Source organism: Prionailurus viverrinus, chromosome F2, assembly GCF_022837055.1.
Source record: "Prionailurus viverrinus isolate Anna chromosome F2, UM_Priviv_1.0, whole genome shotgun sequence".
Classification (NCBI taxonomy): domain Eukaryota; kingdom Metazoa; phylum Chordata; class Mammalia; order Carnivora; family Felidae; genus Prionailurus; species Prionailurus viverrinus.
The window spans coordinates 19,907,343-19,928,779 of NC_062578.1; the positions used below are offsets into that span (position 1 = coordinate 19,907,343).

General features: G+C 43.1%; 1 protein-coding gene across 5 annotated transcripts in view; it reads left to right on the forward strand.

Annotated features, from left to right (window-relative positions):
• The window catches only part of SULF1 (sulfatase 1), a 178,575-nt gene that overhangs the window by 85,620 nt on the left and 71,518 nt on the right, over positions 1 to 21,437 (forward strand). For all 5 annotated transcript variants that reach the window (XM_047842721.1, XM_047842722.1, XM_047842720.1 and 2 more), the window contains 2 exons: positions 9,453 to 9,525; positions 9,807 to 10,038. In XM_047842721.1, coding sequence (XP_047698677.1) covers positions 9,867 to 10,038 — 172 coding nt within the window. In that variant the 5' untranslated portion in view covers positions 9,453 to 9,525; positions 9,807 to 9,866. The remainder of the gene's footprint in view (positions 1 to 9,452; positions 9,526 to 9,806; positions 10,039 to 21,437) is intronic.

A 21,437-nucleotide genomic window follows, 5' to 3' on the forward strand; every position in this document is an offset into this window, starting at 1 on the left:
GGAGGAAAGCCTACAACCAAAGGACAGACAACAATCTGAAGATGGTGTAAGGATGTAGGTACATGTAACGCGCGTGTTGAAGATGATTTTGTCATTAAAAGACTTGGAATCACATATTTAACCAACAATACAAAGAAATCTCAAAATAGTATTTCCCAGTAATACTTGCGAAGGAGTATTTTTGAAATATCAATAGATGACCTAATCTGAATTTTAAAGTTTCCTTGAAAATGGCTCTGAGCAAAGAGTTGATTTAAATATGAATCTCTTTTTTTTTTTAAGTTTCTCCTGTAAGTATGACATTGGGGGAGGAGAAAAAGAGTTACTGTCTGCATTTGTCCCTAAGTCTTGAGCTAGGAACTTGCATTGTTTTGAAATGCGTATTCATCTTGCACACTCTGTTTCCCAGACTCCCTTTCTTGGTCATCACTCTGTGTGAGGCCAGCAGGATCCCTCAGAAGGAACTTGTAACTCTACTCTGCTGTATTGAAACCCTTAGAAAATGTTAACGAGCATTATATTGGTGGTAAGCTTGCCGGCATAAAAAGTAGGCCAGTGGAACTTTTTTGACTGTGGCTTAATTGATGTTGTAAAGTCAGGTGCACCTTCTTTCCCCACGTAGATTTTAACTGCAAGAAAATATTCGGAGAAACGCTTTTGAAACATAAATATAGCTTCTAATTGGTTCTTTAAAAATATTTTCTTCAACTTAAATGCTTTGCAAGGATTGTGGAACTTTAGAATAAATTTGTATTGTGGCAGATTATGTACATCAGGGACACAAACTAAAACGAAACATCTCCCCCCCAAAAAATGTATGAATCTGTGAAAAGATGCATTTTTCAGCAGCTAGGAATAGTTGAACTTTAAGCTGCAAAGACTATGTTTCTTCATTACTTGACATGTGTCTGCGTGAGTCTGAATATGCACATCTCTTTAGTATGTGCATGTGTGTGCATGCACACACCTATGTGTGTGTCTAGAGAGAGAAAAAGATAAATGCAAGAGGTGCTGATGAAACTTGATGCTTGTGGCATGGACAGTCGTGCTCTGAAAACACTTCATCTGCTCCACCATGTTTTCAGCCCTCTGACAGCTGGAGGGAACCATGTGACTAGTTACGGCCAGTGAAATGTTAGACATGATCCGAGTCACTTCCAAGTTGGAGCCCCGAGAGCTCTCCTGCAAGATTCTCCATTTTATTTCTCCTTCTCTTGGTCCAGTGCGGCTACAAGGCAACAGGAACCCCGTCAGCCTGTGTCCATGCGCGACTGGGCAGAACAAAGCTCCCTGCCACCACCCTGTGTGTAACTTGCAGTATGAGCGACAAATACACTTTTATTGTGTTAAACCATTGATATTTGGGATTTATCTGTTATTGCGACAAACTATGTTAAGATACTTCAATATAAATCAGCTATAAATACGTAAAACTGAAGGCACATTTAATACGGTTTCGTTTGTTAAACCATATACTCTAAGACCTAGCTAAGATATCTAAGACCACATTTGTAATTCTTTCTGTCGATATCGCTATCTTTCACCAGGCCCATTTGAACTGAAATTCCTGATGCGCCTTTTTTTTAGAACTCCAATAATTTCGTTGCTCTCACTGCCACCATGGAAACTGGTGACCATCATCAGACCCTTCAGACACTTCATAGCATCTGCATCAGGAATATCAGATCCCTTTGGTTCTTTCAATAATTTTTAGATCGCTTTGTTTTCCTTTGTTTTGCTGATTCCTATTTGACAGAAGCTGGACAAATCTTAGTCTTGGACTATTGGGACTCTCTAAAATGCCCTCGGAAAGTTCATTTTTATGGTTTAACTTCCTATCTTTGTGAGGCTGCATCTCAAACGTACATTTCTTGCTATAACTTCTCATTTCGTGTTATCATTGCTCCTTCTATCTATTCTCTTCCTCCCTAAGAAGACAGAGGGTAAGTGTGGAAAACTTAAATCTACTTATCTCCATTTTTTTCTTGTTTTTTATCTCCATTTTTATAATGCAACAGATCATTGAAAAAAATCCAATACAGACATGAATGAAATAAAAACAAAATCTTTCTCACCATACCCCAGGGACAACTAATACAACAATTCTGTGAATAGATGGCTTTTCAAGGTTCCTTTCAATTTCAGGGGATTCACATGTTGGTGGGAGAAAGAGTGAAAAGGGAGAAAGGGAAGAAAGCAAATACTGTTGAGGGAGGACTTCATCATTTAGCCAAGTATTTCCCCCAAAGGTGTTCCAGGTCAGAGATGCACACTTCTCAGCTGTCATTAGTTGTTGGAAGAGATTTATTATTCCAGGGGTATAAAAATGTTATTTCACCAGAAGGAGACTGTTGTCTGTCTTCTTTGCTTGGAGTTATAATAAATTAGTTTGGGAAATAGGCTTCCTGGGAATTAACAGTAGATGAAGTTTGCCATCTATGGGGTTTTTAAAAGAAAAAATTAGCTCCTTCATGGTTTCACGTAGATTATAAAGAAGATAACATGTCCTGAAGGCTTCTCCTAAAGAAAAGAAGTAATGTAGGGGAAACTTGAGAGCCAAAATTAAGGGAAAAGGCCATTTAAGCCCATCCTTAGAAATGTATGTAGAGTGGTTGTGGGCGGAGGGGGTGGGATGCAGATACCAGCTTCTTGCTGTTATAACCTTATTTTGCTTCACTCTTAGGATTAAACTAAGTATGTTCTGGCTAAATTCAGCTTTGAATAATTGCATAATGCTGGTTTAGTCTCTCCTGCTGTTTTGATTGGTTATGGTATCCCTTTTTTTCTCTTTCCTAACTGGGGTGGCATTGCTTTGTACTAGAAATAATTCCTTTACCCCATCCCTGAGAGGTTTATCTCTGTGCTGAGTGGGTTGTTCCGATCTGGTCTTTCACATACTTTAGATGTGTGGGCATTCATTTGTAAGACTCTGTGTTACCTGAGATTAAAAAACAAACAAAACACAGGGTGTCATCACTCAGCAACAACCTGTATGTATGCTAGGCATTTGGAACTTAGGATAGTTTCAGGGCTTTAAGGGACAAAAAAGTGAATAAGTTTGCGAATAGGGCCAGATCTACAGGGTTAGAGGTGAAAGTCTGGGCTTCACGGTGGAGCCAGGTATACGATAGGCCAGCAATTCTCAAACCTTTTGGGCTCAGGATCCCTTTATATTATTAAAATTGACTGAAGACCCTCAAGAGCTTTTGTGCATGTTTAATTTTTTTTTTTTTGCATTTTTATTCATTTTTGCTAGGCAGAAGGAGACAGAATATGAGTGGGGGAGGGGCAGAGAGAGAGGGAGACACAGAATGTGAAGCAGGCTCCAGGCTCTGAGCTGTCAGCACAGAGCCTGAGGTGGGGCTCAAACCCACAAACCGTGAAATCATGACCTGAGCCGAGCTGGACACTTAATGTACTGAGCCACCCAGGTGCCCCTTTTTTGTTCATGTTTTAATTACCAATTGATAATTAGAAATTAAAACTGAGAAATTTTTTAAATATTTTAAAACTCTTTTGAGAATAACAGTAATAAATCTATTATATGTTAAAAGATATATCTTGTGAAAAACAACTATATTTTCCAAACCAAAAACATATTGGTGACTAAAGTGACACTGTTTTACATTTTTACACACATTTATCTGAATAGCAGAAAGCTGGATTCTTATATCTACTTCTGCATTTAATCTGTTGAGATATATTGTTTTGGTTCAAATATAGTAATAAAATTCAGCTTCACATGGATAAGTAGTTGGAAAAGGAGAAGTATTTTAATAGCTTTTTCAGACACTTGTAGATCTCCTTTGATACTATGCCAAAACTTGACAGGTGGTGATTTCTTAAAGATTAGCTGTCGTAAGTAATCTGAAACCCTATCAATGCACTTTCACACTCTGTTACATTAAAATCCAACGGTCATCTTCCACTTTGAAATTTTTTTGCTCATGTATGATTCTGTAGCATTATATTTGGTCATTTGGGAAATACTGGTTCGCTGAATTATGCCAATGTGCTAAATGTTGGCACATTTCATTTTTCAGTATCAAAAAAAATAATGTTTGTTAGTATCAACATCAATGTCATCAAAAGGTCTTACACATTGGGAAACTGCCCAGTTCATGGTGGCAGATACAAGTTTTCCAAAATTCTGATTTTTGCTTGGAAGCTACATTTCAATCATTGGCAACAAGTAGGACAGATACTCTCAGCTGCTTTCCTTGAAATGACAGGCTCATTTCATTCATTCTGTAAGAAATGCCTGCCAAATATCCAAGTCCAAATAATTCTTTCAAGTAAAAATAGAGTTCCGTGAGCAAAAGGCAGTGTCTAGTTTGCAACTCAGCCACACAAATGCTGTTCCTCCACTACCGTCAGCCTCCATAGACAACAAAGGGGCTTTGCATGTAGCTCCTGTCTCATAAAACAAAATTAATGGGAAAAAGGTGTGCATTTGAGGGTCAGGATTGAGTACAGTTCATCATTTTACTGTTTCATCTTGAATGAAACTGGCTTTTTTTGTTTTAACTGCATGTGATGTTCCCTTTATTCGGACATAAGCAGTCTTACCCATTGGTGCTCTTACACCCAATCAGTGCAAATGTCAACAAAGTGAAAAAAGGAAATGTGTCAGTATTCTTATCAAAATAGTGTTGACCTTGGGGTGCGTGGGTGGCTCAGACAGTTGAGTGTCCAACTCTTGCTTTTGACTCAGGTCACGATCCCAGGGTCATTGGCTCAAGTCCTGTGTCAGGCTGTACGCTGAGCATAGAGCCTACTTGGGAGTCTCTCTCTTTCTCCCCCACTCACACGCACGCACAAGCTCTTTCTCTCTGGCAAAAAAAAAAAAAAAAAAATAGTGCTGACCTCATGGAATCTCACCAAAAAGGATCTCATCAAGATAAAAAGCTTCTGCACTGCAAAGGAAACAATCAACTAAACTAAAAGGCAATAGACGGAATAGGAAAAGATGTTTGCAAATGACATAGCAGATAAAGGGCTAGTATCTAAAATCTACAAAGAATTCACCAAACTCCACATTCAAAAAACAAATAATCCACTGAAGAAATTGGCAGAAGACATGAATAGACACTTTTTGAAAGAAGACATCCAGATGGCCAACAGACACATGAAAAGATGCTCAGTGTCACTCCTCATCAGGGAAATGCAAATCAAAACCACACTGACATACCATCTCATGCCGGTCAGATTGGCTAAAATGAACAAATCAGGAGACTATAGATGCTGGACAGGATGTGGAGAAACAGGGACCCTCTTGCACTGTTGGTGGGAATGCAAACTGGTGCAGCTGCTCTGGAAGACAGTGTGGAGGTCCTCAAAAAATTTTAAAATAGATCTACCCTATGACCCAGCAATAGCACTGCTAGGAATTTACCCAAGGGATACAGGAGTGCTGATGCATAGGGGTACTTGTACCCCAATGTATTTATAGCAGCGCTTTCAACACTAGCAAAATGATGGAAAGAGCCTAAATGTCCATCAACTGATGAAGGGATAAAGAAGATGTGGTTTATATACACAATGGAATACTACTTGGCAATGAGAAAGAATGAAATCTGGCCATTTGTAACAACGTGGGTGGAACTGGAGAGTGTGATGCTAAGTGAAATAAGTCATACAGAGAAAGATAGATACCATAGTTTTCACTCATGTGTGGATCCTGAAAAACTCAACAGAAGACCATGGGGGAGGGTAAGGGGGAAAAAAATAAAAGAGTTACAGAGAGGGAAGGAGGCAAACCATGGGAGACTCTTAAACACTGAGAATAAACTGAGGGTTGATGGGACGTGGGAGAGAGGGGAAAGCGGGTGATGGGCATTGAAGAGGGTACCTGTTGGGATGAGCACTGGGTGTTGTATGGAAAACAGTTTGACAATAAATTTCATTAAAAAAAAATATCGTGCTGACCTCATGGAATCTACCTAGAAAGGATCTCAGGGACGCCCAAAAGTCCCGGTTACACCTTGAGAACCACTGCAACAGACAAAGCAGAGCCTTTCAGTGTGTTGCCATCCCTCAGCACCAACCGCCCAGACAGGGGAGCTTGGTGAGGACAGGTCTACCTGCTCAGGCAACGAGGGTCTTGATTTAGGGTGGGTGTTGCTCAGTGAACAAGAGAGCTAGACTTCTATCCAGTTGGTTTGAGGTCTCCCTGGTCAGCTTCCTTTTCCCCCTTTATATGTGACTTGAAACTTTTATTTTTGAGAAACAGAGTGTGAACAGGGGAGGGGAAGAGAGAGAGGGAGACACAGAATCTGAAGCAGGTTCCAGGCTCCTAGCTGTCAGCACAGAACCTGACACAGGGCTTGAACCCATGGACCGTGAGATCATGACCTAAGCTGAAGTCAGACACTTAACCGACTGAGCCACCCAGGCTCCCCTGTGACTTGAAACTTTTATTGTCACATTTATAGTTTGGCTTGAAGTCCTAAAAACTTTCCACATCCACTGTCCATAGCTACCATTGGTATTTTCAGTTTAGGACTTGAAGAAAAGGCAACTTGTATTCTAGTCCTGATTCATGAATACAACACCATTCCTTGAGCTCACTTTCCATTTCTCCCACTTTCTGCTATTTCTCAGGACAAACTGTTAGTCTCTAAGGACACTTGTCATCTGCTACAAAGTATCCAATTCAAACATTGCATCCTTGTCTCTTTTGTCAAGCTCTGCATTTGTCTCTCAGGGTTTTCTTCTTCTTTTCCTTCTTCTTCTTCTCCTCCTCCTCCCCCCTCGTCCTCCTCCCCTTCCTCCCCCTCCCCATCCCCCTCCTCCTCCTCCTTCTTCTTCTTCTCCTTCTCCTTCTCCTCCTACCTTCTTCCTCCTTCCTCCTTCCTCCTTCCTCCTCTTCCCCCTCCCCCTCCTCCTCCTCCTCCTTCTCCTCCTCCTCTTCCCCTCTCATCCTCCTCCCCTTCCTCCCCCTCCCCGTTCTTCTTCTTCTTCTTCTTCTTCTTCTTCTTCTTCTTCACGTCTTTTCCTTATGGAGATGGAAACCAGGCAGTGAGAAGATGACAGGTTTTAAAAGGTCATTTTTGAATAAGGAATTGTCTGTTTGCAGGCTTTTCAGAGTGCTGTGCTTTGTGTTTTTGTGAAGGGAGATGGTGTAAAGATGATGTGCTGCGGGTCAGACCTGCCTGAAAGTCCTGTGTTCTGTACCACTCAGTTTCTCTGCGTTTACATGTGCACCTCCTGAATCAATAACAAACGGCAGCAGAAAAAAAATGTAGGCTCCTTCTGCACCTTTAACACTCTAAGGAAGGTCACTTTGTAGGCGAAAAAACATGCATCTACTTGGCTGTCCCTTTCCTTTATTAGGAAATGCTTTTCGGTGTAGTTGAATGCAGTTTATTCAAGGGACCATTAAGGCTAATTTTCTTTTTCCTAAAGGAAGAGGCAAAGTAAATAAGATAAAGAAAAGAATAACCAGCAATGTTGATTGGGTTCCAGGGAATGTTATCAGCATCTTAATTGTGCAGAATTTTCAGTTTCATGTGTGGCCGATTCTTTAAACTCCAAGCGCCACTGTTTGCCCGACGCTGTGAGTCTGAGTGTAATTTCCGGGTCACTACTGTCAGCAGAGGCTGGTTCACACCAGAACGGATGCAAAAAACCCTTGCTCACTCTCTCTTCACACACCCTTGCAGGCTTGGAGAGGTGAGCAAACTCTTGCTACTTAAAAGACCAACCCTGGAAGAAATTTCTGTATGTAACTGTTTAGCCTCTGCTACTCTGCTGGAGACAGCCATTGTTTGACCTCTTTCTTTCCTTCGCCTGCCTTTCATGCTTGTATCACTTTTCTCATGATTTGAAACAAATGCACAGAAACCAAACAGTCAGTGCAGAAAAATTGCAGGCTCTCAGTGTTCAGCAATCACTGAAATAACCCTGAGTTATTAAGAAAGAAAGAAAGAAAGAAAGAAAGAAAGAAAGAAGAAAGAAAGAGAAAGAAACACCACCAAACCTTATAAAATCTGTTTCTTATAGTGTCTCTCTTCCTCTCTCTCTCTCTCTCTCTCTCTCTCTTTCTCTCTCAGAGTAATTACAGGCTGCAGAGTGAAAAGCATTAGAACTGTTTACAAAACAGCTCATAAAGTTTAAAATAATAGGGGTGTGTGTGTGTTTGTAAAACAAAATAATGTGTGTGGTGGGGGGTAAACAGTCCACAGTCTTTCTTCTTTCTTCTCCCACTGCCCCATGTCACCCTCCAGGATTTAAGGCATGGAAATGAGTGATGGGGTCCCTTTCCTTCTGCTGTGCAACTCTCACACTTAATTTGTTATGCTTATTTATCTGATGCCAGTTCATTGTTGCGATTCAAAATACAGACCCTCAGGTGTGTGGGGACAGAGTGGCTGATGAAGCGGGCTGCTATCTAATTAATTTTAGGGCAGCCTCAATTCCCATACAGACATTTCCTCGTGACATCCGAAAGAAAGAGTTGTGGGGTTTTTTTATTATTATTTTAATGAGCCCTTTCCTATCAGAAGTCCAAGAGAAACGCTTTCAGCAGGTTGGTGCTCTAAAGTGAAAGGGGCTTTCTTCCAACTCTTTCCGAAGTCTCCTCTTGGGCCGATTTGCAAAGCTTGTGCAGCACCCCCTCCAGATTTTATGTATTTATTTATTTTTAATGTGGAAGGGTAGCCTCTAACCTCCAGCTCCAGGGCCAATCAATCATTTAGCTTTGCAGGTTTAGGTCTGCCGCAGCAAAGCCTCCGTGCTCGCGACACTGTTACAGGTCTTGATAATAGTGAGGCTGGTGCTGACAGTCAAGGAGGGCTCTGTCCCCTTAGGCGCTGGTGTGCCAAGGACACGGGCTGGACGGAGGGACAAGCCTTGCCCGGAAGAAGCACCCCTTCCCCTGGTGATTGATGGAGGACAGTTAGGAGCTTCTGGGGGCTGGGAAAGGTTGCCCTCCCAGTCACTTACTAAGAAGTCTTTGTCAGCAGAAAGAACTCTCCTGGGTACTGAGTGACATAATGCAGATGACAAATGACAGCTTTGCATTTTATTCTGCTTGATAAGTACTCAGTATCTATGCAGGTGAGTCGACGCTCCCCCACCACACCCCTTCATGCCAACCGCTCCCCAGAAGCAAGCGCTCTCCAGACGCGCTGGGGTTTCACAGGCACTGGTGGCTCTTTCTGGTCCACCGTGAGTTTCCTGGGGACGTTTAAAGTACTATCAGAGTGTGAGCAGGGACATACCTATGTCATTGTTTCATGGGTCCGATTATGAAATGAAGATACTTTTTGAGTCATTTGTTAGCAGTTTCTGAATATTGTTTTCTTCTGTTTCTCCCTTTTGGAGTACAGATTATTGACATTTATATTTATAAACATAGATAATATGATACTTTAAGAAACTGCTTCAGACCAAAATCTGTATCAGAATCCTTGACTGACATTTCCTTTGTATTTTTTCTCGCCCTCTAGGACCCCATCTGCAGATGGTCTGGATACCTCTGAGCATAGGAATTGATTCTTCAACCAGGATACCTACTTCAAGGTATTAGCTCTCGTCAAAAGGCTTTTACATTTGAGCTCTGTGTGGGAAATTATATTTTGGCAGTGACTTTTGAAATAGGAAAAAGTTGGAATGAGAATAAAGGACAAAAGTGAATTTGCAAAATAATCAAGTGCTTAAAAAACTATCCAAAGCCTGTGAGGGTTTGCCGCTTCTGACTCATGTGCCAGTTCCCACTTAGTTGTAGCCCTTTTTCTGCAACTGTGTTTGGGGTTTGGATTTCATTTTCATCGCTCCCTCTCCCTTTTTCCCTGACTGCCCAGACCTGCAGAAACCAGGAGGCTGAGACGTTTTGTCAGTTTTGCGACGTTGGACCAAACACAATGAAGTATTCTTGCTGTGCCCTGATTTTGGCGGTCCTGGGCACAGAACTGCTGGGGACCCTCTGTTCGACTGTCAGATCCCAGAGGTTCAGAGGACGGATACAGCAGGAACGAAAAAACATCCGACCCAACATTATTCTTGTGCTCACCGATGACCAAGATGTGGAGCTGGGTGAGACGCTGGATTTTTCACTTGTTAGTCTCCTTTGCTCAGCTCATTTGCTGACCTTTCACATGCTCAGTAAACACAGAGTGAACACTGGGGGGGTTGGCGCTTTAACTAGAGTGTCTGAACCAGCAACCTAAGTCTATAGAACAAACTTGTGTTGACTGTAAGGCGTTTGGGTTTTGTTTCAGCATCACTTTTCTGGTCCTTAGTTTTCGGTACAGTCTGGGGAGGGTCCTCAAGTAATGGGATGGAGGAAAAAGAGCAAGCACAGCTACTCTAGAAGTCAAGGATTCGATTGTGCACCTTCAGAAGCTCTTGGTCAAGAAGTTCGTTAAGTATTTGGGCAGAATTGTTTCCAAGAGTATGAGTTTATGGCTGTAATTCTTTTTCTAAGTTTTTTGATGTTTGTTGATTTTTGAGAGACAGAGAGAGAGAGAGAGAGAGAGAGACAGAGCACAAGCTGGGGAGGGGCAGAGAGAGAGGGAGACACGGAATCTGAAGCAGGCTCCAGGTTCGGAGCTATCACCACAGAGCCTGATGTGGGTCTCAAACCCACGGACTCCAAGATCGTGGCCTGAGCTGAAGTCAGGTGCTTGAAAGACTGAGCCACTCAGGCACCCCAGTTATGACTGTAATTCTACGCAATGTATATGAGCATAGATACTATTACTCTCTTTTAACAGTTATTATTATTAAAGGGAATGATTTATCACAGCCTGTGATAATTGTTACATAGTTGGAAGTAATGGTGTTGTATATATCTTCTGGTGATAATTCATTACTGCCACCTTAGAGATGATGCTTTTCTGAAGAATTAGCTAACCTGGGTTAATTCTAGAGCACTTGGAAAGCCCGCCAAATTCTGGTGGTTCCAGCTTACCTTCACCATCTGATTCAGTGTCTTACCCTCTCACTTTCTGTAATGGCCCAGCCCTATGGTCTTGTCTGTAAGTCTAGGGCCAAGGTCAGGCCTCCAAGGTCTGACCTTCCAGGGTACCCTAGAAGAGATCAAAAGCTTGTCCTCAGAAGTTGTTACCGGCACTCATTTTCATTCCTGGAACCAAATTCCTCGCTCTCAGGAATCGCTCAGCTCGGCTTACCCATCACACCCAACCGGACCATCACCGGTATCTTTTAGGCTTCGGGCTTGCAGAGCACGTGGGGCTTCCTTACAGGGCTCCTCTGGCTAGGGTTCCTGAGGACAAAACCCTCCATGCTGGAACTTGGTCTCCATGGAATGGGACTTTTATTTCCAGTTTGAACCGAATTGTGGAATCCCAACAGAGTTAATCCCTTGGCTTTAGCTAGAAGCACATATGCTAAAACCCAGCAGCGGGTCATGATTTTTGATTTGCAGCGTCTGCTGTCTCTCCCTTCACTTTTTAAACAAGAGTATCGGTTTTCAGGCAACACGCCCAAATGAAGTCTTGGAGGTATGACTTTAGCATGTTTGTGGCTGGTGGTTTAAGTTTTCGCCAATCTATAGAACAAGTAAGTTGAGGGGAACACATTTGAATTCACCTTCCTTATCATCTCTTGTATCTCTCCCTTTCACTACGATCTCCAGACCGTTCTCTTGTCTCCTAGTTCTTCCCTAACTGGTCACCTGACCCACTTATCCCCCAGAGTCTTGATGCCTCTTGTCTATCCTTTACTCCATGGCTCAAGTTATCATACAAGTATCCAATCAAGTCTTTTCTGCTTCAAATTCTCCATCGTGTCCCTTTGGCATGAGCATTAAGCAACTCTCCTCTGAAGGCCAATGAGCTCTGGGCCATCTAGCCATCTCCTGTTTCTGTTGGGCTATTCCTTTTTGTTCTGTGCTTCATGGAAATAACTCGCACTTCCCCCTAAGGCATCTGGTGGTTTCATCTCCCTCACTTATATTTCATGCCTTTGCACATCTTGTCTCCTCTGTCTTTCCCCCTCTCTCCCCCCGAGGAAGCCCTGCCTACTCTTCATGACCCAGTTTCAGATGCCTTGCCCTCGGGGATCTTTCTTCACCAAAACCATTCTCCCTTCCATCAGGGTAGATGGAACTTTCCTTTGTACAGCCTTGGACATGCCTCCAGCATGGCCCCTAATCCATCATGTGCTTCCATACCTGTCTCTTCCACTGGCCTGAGAGCAACAAGAAAGGAAGGTAGTGCTTTGTTTATGTTGTATTTCAGATACTGGGACCATGCTGGGAATATAGTGGGTGCTAAATAAATTCAAAATTAACCTACAAGGGCCTGAAAAAGCTAATATGGGTATCTGTCATAATCTACCTCTTCAGCATATAGTCCTCGTCTTTATATATATACTTTTAAATAGGCTGCATGCTGGGCACAGAGCTCAGTGCAGAACTTGAACTCACAACCCTGAAATCAAGACCTGAGCTGAAATCAAGAATTGGATGCTTAACTGACCGAGCCACCCAGGTGCCCTTCCTTGTCTTGAAAATAAATTAAGGAAGGGGCGCCTGGGTGGCTTAGTAGGTTGAGCTTCTGACTTCAGCTCAGGTCATGATCTCACGGTTCATGAGTTTGAGCCCCACATCAGACTCTGTGCTGACAGCTCAGATCCTGAAGCCTGCTTCGGATTCTGTGTCTCCCTCTCTCTCTCTGCTCCTCCCCTGCTCACACTCTGTCTCTCTCTCTCAAAAACAAATAAAGATTGAAAACATGAAATAAAATAAATTAAGGAATTATTTGACACATTTATTTTTAACAGAGTTCAAAATTTCACCCTTTAGTTTCACTCTATAGTTTCTTAATTCATTGAGCAAATATTTATTGAGCAATTACCAACTACTGGCTTCTATTGGAAGCATGTGGGTATAATGGATACAACTCATAGACCAGGCTTAATCAGCCCAGTTGTTTCCTGTATATTTTTCTCTACCTCCTTCCTTGATTTTCTAGCCAGGTGTGATGCCAAGCATTCGTTCATTCAATTTTCACAGTAACTCTGTGAAGTAGTTACTCTCTTCAATTAATGCGTAAGTAAAATGAGGCTGACAGTAGTCATGTGGGCTGTGACGAACTGGTAAATGGTGAAACTGGGACCTGTGTTAGGTCCAGGTCTCCACAGCTACGCATCTAACCGTGATGCCTCCCATCAGTCCTTCAACAAATGTTTCAACCCCTTTCTAAAAGCAACCTATAAATGCATAGTACTGTTCTAGGCTCTGAAAGAGACGTAACAGAAGCATAAGATGGGTCTTACGACGTCACTGGCAGAACATGATAATGAACCACAGTGACCCGTGGGGTAAAGACTAAAAAAGACCTCCTTTTGGGTGGCTCAGTTGGCTGAGCATCTGACTTCGGGTCAGGTCACGATCTCGTGGTTTGTGAGTCTGAGCCCCGCATTGGGCTCTGTGCTGACAGCTCAGTTCCTACAGCCTGCTTCAGATTCTGTGTCTCCCTCTCTCTGCCCCTCCCCTACTCTCTCTCTCTCTCTCTCTCTCTCTCTCTCAAAAATGAATAAACACTTAAAAAAAAGAGGGGTACCTGGGTGACAGGTGAATGTCTGACTTCTGCTTGGGTCATGAACTCGCGGTCCGTGAGTTCCAGATCCACGTTGGGCTCTCTGCTGTCAGCTCAGGGCCTTCTTCAGTTCCTCTGTTTCCATCTCTCTTTGCCAGTCCCGTGCTCATGCTCTCTGTCTTTCAAAAATAAATAAAACATTGAAAGAAAGAGAGAGAGAGGGAGAAGAAGGAAGGAAGGAAGGAAGGAAGAAAAGCCCTCCTTTCTCTGCCAAACAGTTGTGCCCTTGGTGGTGGACACTACCTAACGGAGACTTTTGCCCAGGCTTTTGTAATGTTCTCATAATCCTTCTGGAGCCTAACTGCTCTAGTTGTTGTTTTTATTTGTTTATTTTTACTATCTTAACCATTTTTAAGTGTGCAGGTCAGTCGTGTTAAGTACATTCACATGGTTATGCAACCATTCTCCAGAAGTCTTCATCTGACAAAATTAAAACTTTGTACCCATTAAACAATAACTCTCCTTACCTCCAGTCCCTGGCAATCGCCATTCTACTGTCTCTACAAACTGGGCTATTCTAGGTACTTTATATAAGTGGAATTATACCACTTATGATAAAGGAAAAATATTTGTCTTTTTGGGACCGATTTGTTTCACCTAGTCTATTGTCCTTCCTCGAGGCACATCCATGTATCAGAATTTCCTTCCCTTTGAAGGTCAAATAATATTCCATTGTATGTATATGCCACATTTGTGTACCTATTCATCTGTTGATAGAAATTTGGGTTGCTTCCACTTTTTGACTTTTGTAAATAATGCTTCTATGAACATAGGTGTATACATACCTCTTTAAGACCCTGCTTTCAATTCTTTGGGATAAATACCCAAAAATGGAGTTGCTGGATCTTTTGATAATTCTATTTTGAATTTTTAAAAAAACCTTCCATAGTGTTTTCCATAACAATGTCACCATTTTACATTCCTACCAACAGCGTACAAGGGCTCCAATTTCTCCACGTTCTTGACAACATTTGTGGTCTTGGTTTTTTGATTTTTGTTTTTTAGTAATACTCATCCTAATGGGTATGAGGTGGTATCTCATTGTGGTTTTGATACAGTTGGGTTTGATTTTGTTTTTTCACTTACATGTAACTATGCTTGCCAAATGCTTAAATGGAATAGCAAAATTATTTGCACCTGTAATACTGCAGGCACTTTTGGCTACTGTACCTCCAGAAAGGTACAACAGACTTATTAGAAAAACAATTACAAAAATTGTAATAGAATGCTTTTCTTTAGGGGAGAGAATAAAGCTATTCTACCTCTTTGTTTGGAAAGACAAAGTCTGAGGAGGGTTGTAATCAGAGTTTATGAAATCAAGCTCAGAAGGAAAGCTTTTATTCGGTGGGAACGGGGGCCACTCCCTCAACTTTGTCTAAGGACAAATAAAATAAACTAGTACTCTGTGAAGGGAGGAAGACACATAAGGAATTTATCTATACCTATAAACAGTTCAGATTTTTGGACTATGTTAACGGGTGGAAGATTTTGGCCTTTTTTTAAGCGAGAAAAACACACATGGACACGATCGACATGAAGTTTGAGGGAGAAGGAGTAGTAATATCAATAATACCAATTGTACCCACATTTTCTTTTAAAATTTGAAAAATACATCTGAAGCAGCTATCGCCAAATATTAAACTTTTTTAAAAGCTTAAATTCAAAAGCTTAACATCTAAAAATACTAAAGCTAAAAGTTCCAGTATTTTCCTGCCATTAAGATATTATAATAAATCAAAAAGAACAAAATCAAAAATGCTTGTGGAACTCCCCTAAATTTCTGAGACTGGAGTCAAAGAAATCAAGCTCTACATCTTTCCAAAAGGGTCCCTGGGTGCCTCTCTGAGGAATAAAATGTTGAGCTGATCTGACTCGATGTGGCATTTGTTAAATTCTTAGGAAACTGGGCAGAGGCTAACATCTCGGTAACGCTGGCCCAGTGCTTCTTTTCTATCATGCGTGGAATTAGGAAACCATAATACATGGAAATACTTTGTTTCTTTTTTCTTTTTTAAGTTTATTTCTTTATTTTGAGAGAGAGAGGGAAAGAATGCTTATGCACATGCAAATGGGAAAGGGTCAGAAAGAGAGAGGGAGAGAGAGAGACAGAGAGAGAGAGAGAGAGAGAATCCCAAGCAGACTCCACGCCACCAGTGCAGAGCCCAATGCGGGGCTTGAACTCACGAACCACAAGATCATGACCTGAGCCAAAGCCGGACGCTTAACAGACTGAGGCATCCAGGCGCCCAAGATTTCATTTCTTTAAATCAGAGGTCACAAATGGGATCTATAGTCCAGAGCTAGCCCACAGATGTGTTTTGCCTGACTAGTGTACTTTTTTAAAATTAAGGCAACATTTTAGGCTAGTGGATCCGATTACAGTCACTTTGTAGCATCCTTGTCAGGCTTCCACCTCCAAGGACAATTTTATTTTTTTTTTTTAATTTTTTTTTAACGTTTATTTATTTTTGAGACAGAGACATGCTCTGTCTCTACAGAGCATGAACGGGGGAGGGTCAGAGAGAGGGAGACACAGAATCCAAAACAGGCTCCAGGCTCTGAGCTGTCAGCACAGAGCCCGAAGTGGGGCTCGATCTCACAGACCGCGAGATCATGACCTGAGCTGAAGTCAGCCGCTTAACTGACTGAGCCACCCAGGTGCCCCTATTTTTATTTTTTAATGTTTATTTTACTTGTTATTTTTGAGAGAGAAAGAGAGCACATGGGGGAGGGGCAGAGAGAAGGAGAGAGAGAATCCCAACCAGGCTCCGTGCTGTCAGTGCAGAGCCCAACTCAGGGCTCGATCCCATGAGCTGCGAGATCATGACCTGAGCCACAATCAAGAGTCGATTTTAAGAGGTTTAACCGATCGAGCCACCCAGGCTCCCCCACAGACAATTTTTTTTAAATTTTTTTTAATGTTTATTTATTTTTGAGACAGAGAGAAACAGAGCGTGAATGGGGGAGGATCAGAGAGGGAGACACAGAATCTGAAACAGGCTCCAGGCTCTGAGCTGTCAGCACAGAGCTCGACGTAGGGCTTGAACTCAGGAACCGCGAGATCATGACCTGAGCCGAGGTCGGACGCTTAACCGACCGAGCCACCCAGGTGCCCCACCCCCCCACGGACAATTTTAAATGAAAATGAAGTCAGGCTTCTTGCTTAAGGGGAGGTAGGGGAGCAGTATATGTGGAGTAGGAGAGAATTCAGATTTTTAACTATAAGCCATCATTAACATTTTAAGTCTTAAAACATAGAAATGATAGTTGACTTCTGTCTTACTCCTGAACAGTCTATAGCAAAACACCATAGACTAGATGACTTGGTGGCTTATAAACACCAGACATTTATATCTCACAGTTCTGGAGGCTGGGAAGTCCAAGGTCAAGGCACCAGCAGATTCAATGTCTGGTGCAAGCCTGCTTCCTAGCTCACAGATGGCTGTCTCATTATGTGTTCTCACACGGCAGAAGGGGCAAGGGAGCCCCGTGGGGCCTCTTATATAAGGGCATTAATCCCACTCATGAGGGCCCCACCTTCATGATCTAATCCCCTCCCAAAGACCCCTCCTCCTAACGCCATCGCCTTGGACGTTGGGTTCAACACACACATTTTGTGGGGGATACAAATATTCAGTCTACGGCAACCTGTCTACTTTTATCCCCCTTTTGGAATTCAGATGTAAATTACAAAGAAGAGAAGGGCATGAAAACCACAGGAGAAAATTAATGCGGTGGGTTGAGGTGAGCACACAGTGAAATCCCAGCCCATCTGACAACACTCCATGCGAGAGGCACTGTAACAGCATCATGCCATTTGCTCCTCAACAACCCTGTGATCCAGCTGGGGAACTATCCTTAGCCCCATTTTACAGATGAGACATTCACCCCAGAAGAGAGTAAAAGACTTGCTCAAGCCTATCTATGGCAAAATCCAGATGTTTTCCCATAAGTTCAAGTCCAGGGCTCTTTCTCGTCTCATTCTTAGCCTCCTAAGCGCTGCCTTGTGAATCTTGTTATGAGTCTTCAGCCGTAAGCTTCGTGTCATGCCTATGAAATAATTGTTCTAATAACTGAGAATCAGCACAATTTGCATTTTCAACCCCAAAGGCCTGAAACTCAGAGAGGTGAGGAGCTGCACCTTAAAAACAAAACTGAGCCCTTCCAGGGCACCTGGGTGGCTCATTCAGTTAAGTGGCTGCCTTCAGCTCAGGTCATGATCTCACGGCATACGGGTTCAAGCCACACGTGGGGCTCTGTGCTGTCCGCGCAGACCCCTCTTCAAATCCTCTGTCCCTCTGTCTCTGCTCCTCTCCTGCTCTCTCTCTCTCTCTCTCTCTCTCTCTCTTTTTCTCTCTCAAAATAAATAAGTAAAAATTTATAACATACAAAAGTGAGTCCTTCCAACAACAGGACAGGACGTTATCCCATTCATTAATCTCAACAGCTGTAAGTGCATAGTTATGAGTTTTATTACAGAATAGCTTCAGGGAGAGAGAGCGTCCCAATGAGACCAGTAGTGTCATCACGACGGTGATGCATGCGGTGCAAGTCGGTGTGACCGACCGACCGACTTTAATCGACACGCAGCCGTGCCAAGAAGGTGCTTCGTGCTTTCCTTACTGGTACATACTAAGTCAGAGTGAAGGGGTGGGATCCCCGTGCCTGTCATCTGCACAGAACCCACCAAGATCAGAGGCTGCATTTAGCACCGGCGTGGCTGTCAGCTACGAAGACAGACGCATCCACAGCCCACTCCCCCCTCACCTTGGCCTGGGCCACTGAGGTCACTTCAGCCCTCGGGGAGGGAGCTGGCGGGAGGCAGGCAGCAGTGCCTGTCAGCATCGCCTCTAAGAGGCCAGGTGAAGCAAAATCCAAGACTGCAGAAAGTGAGACCTATCTTGACTGCGAGCAGACAGCTTTTCTGTTTCTCAGTCTTGAAAACGTCAGTGTCACGGCCAGTACTCGGCCGAGATCTAGGGGCTCTTGAGCACGGTCTCTGGAGCAGATTGCCTGCATTCGCGTCTAGGCTCTGCTAACCTAGGGTTTGTGTGGCCCTCAGAATGCTATTTAACCCTTCGGCCCCTCAGTCTTATCATCTGTGATTTTTATATACGAGTAATAAGTAATAATACCTGCTGTGAAGGCTTATCGTCAGGATTAAATGAACTGATTGATGCGTGTAAAGTGCTCCGAAGGGAATCCGGCTGAGAGTTAAGCATGACATCGATGTTTCCCATTCCTGTCTGCAGTATCTTGCACCTCGGGACTGGGCTGAGCCACTTAGAGGCACCCACGAAAGTCTCTCGCAGCTCCAGGCTTCCCAGGTTCTGTGTCCAGCCAGACACTCGAGTGCGAGTGTGGTCCAAGTGCAAGTGAAGTGAAGCAGCTTCACTAGGGAGCTTGTTAGAAGTACAAATTCTCTGGTGTTTCCCCAAGTTTTCTTCAATCAGCACCTCAGGGCGGGCCCAGGATTCCGATTTGATGTGCTCTCCGGGTGATTTTTAAAGTTGGAGAAACACTGTCTCAGAATCTTCTCTTCAATGAGAAACCTCAGGCCAGATACCCTCTTTCAGGAATCCTAATGGTGGGGCTAAAGTGGTCATGGTGACCGAGGGGACCAAAGGTCCTCATCAGTCCCTTTGATGTGGGACCTGGTTGGAATCTGGACGAATTATTTAGGACCTCGACATAATCAGCTTAGTTAATTAAAAGAGTGACATTTAGAATGGCAGAGGAGTCCTGGTGGGGACAAATCCAAGTTATGAGTTGGACTAAGTTTTAGCACCCCTTTTCCTGTTATTTGACCTTAGATCAGATTTCCCACTGCCGTCCCATATCAGCAGTCTGAATGAGTCTGTAAACAGGAGATTGCAGGCGATTCAGGACCTTGGAGGAGGGTTTCCAGTACTTTTTTTTGTAAATGTGCTAAGACTCATAAAGGAAATAGATACCCCATTCTGTGAAATAAAGAGAGTATTTGGCAATGAAAATCCATCAATAGTGTTTGCTGAGTTTTCCCCAAATTCAAGATACTACATGAAGCAGAGATGTAAAGAGGAGAGAGGAACAAATGAGTAGACTTGAGCATCTACCCTTCACTCTCCCCACTCCCCACGTCTGTATCTGTCTAGTTCTCTCCCTGTCCACGGTACTTCCTCCATATGATCAAAAAATATAAAACACATTTCTAAAATGGACTTCCTTGATCTTCTACAGTGCATATATCTTTTTAGTTACTTCTTCTTTGTTAAATTTATTTTGAGAGAGGGAGGGAGAGAGAGAGAGAAAGAGAGCACGACCACACTGGGGAGGGGCAGAGAAAGAGGGAGAGAGAGAATCCTGAACAGGCTCTGTGCTGTCAGCACAGAGCCCAAGGCGGGGCTTGAACTCACGAACCATGAAGTCATGATCTGAGCCGAAATCAAGAGTCAGACCCTTAACTGACTGAGCCTCCCAGGCATCCCATCTTTTTAGTTACTTCTTGAGCAACAGCGAACCATTACTTCTCCAGTTTTCTTCCTATGCCGAAGATGTTGACGTATAGTCAACTCATTGCCTTCTGATGCATTACGGTGTCTCTGGGATCTGCTTCTTAGATGCTCCATTTTAGAGGCACCATCCAGTTCAGGTGCTTATCATCTCATGGCCTGACAGCCTCAGCGATCCCTTGGCCGTGACGTCGATGGAGCGGCCTGTTCCCTCTTCAGTGCATATACCTCCATCACCACGTTGCCACAACAACACCCTCAAAGACTTTTTCCTTATCGTGTCATTCATGCCTTTGACAAAGAAACTGTTCTGCCTTCATTTTGGGTATTCTTTCAAATCTAAATATCTCTGCCCAACCTCAAAGCCATTCACGAACTCTGCCTCCCACATTTCATGAAGAGAAGTGTCCATTCTTTTTCGTTCTAGGAAATCAGTGTGCTGCACTCTTCCATCTACTCCCCCCACCTCCCGAGCCCACACATACCGTCCTGCCCACTAACGCACTGTGCCCGTCTTGCATTTTTCTTCCTGCTCTCCTTCCATTTGTCCTCATTTCTTGTTTCAGAACTCTTATTAGACATCCCCCTCAGTCCCTTGTAGCCTTATTTTACTGCTGCTGCTATAGCCACACTCTTACGTTGCTTTGCAAATATCCCCAATGTGATTTCTATACGTAGGTTCTCGTCCAGATAGTTTACTGCCGAAGACCAAGGGAGCAGAGGATTTTCCATTTCTTTTGTTAACGCTACACTTACGGGACCAGCCCAGAGTACTGAGGTTGATAGAATGTTCAGCATGAAGTGGGCACTCACTACATGTTATTCACCGATTACAAAGAGGTTGCTTGATCCCCTGAAGACAACCAGGGGAGAAAAAGCAGTCAGGAATCCTCCTAACTGAAGCCTATTTTAGGGAGCTCTAATGAGACCCAATTAGAAACCTTCCTCCTGTTTTCGTATGTTTCATGTGAACAGAAAGAGCTAATATGTGAAAAAAATCAGGCTAACTGTGGCTTTTTGGACCATTGCACACTTCTCTTCTGCTCTGAATGCTTGCCTGGTTTGCATTACGATTTCCTTCCTTGCTGGAAAACGACATAGACTTTCTCCCTTTCTTTGGAAGAAGTGGGACCTGTTGGAAATGTGAGGCTCCAGGATTCAAATGCAATGGGCTTGGCTGTAGTGCTCTGTAGTGCATTTCTTGACAAGTCCTGAAAAGACTATTGAATTCTAGCCTGTGCTTTTTTTTCTGCAGTATTTGGATGTGTTTCAGCAGCAGTGTTTGGCTGGGTAGAGTAATCGAAGTAGTTTTTTTCTTCCTCAGCAATCTTATGTTACAATTTCATCCTTCACAGTCAGAATGGAATATTTTACTCTA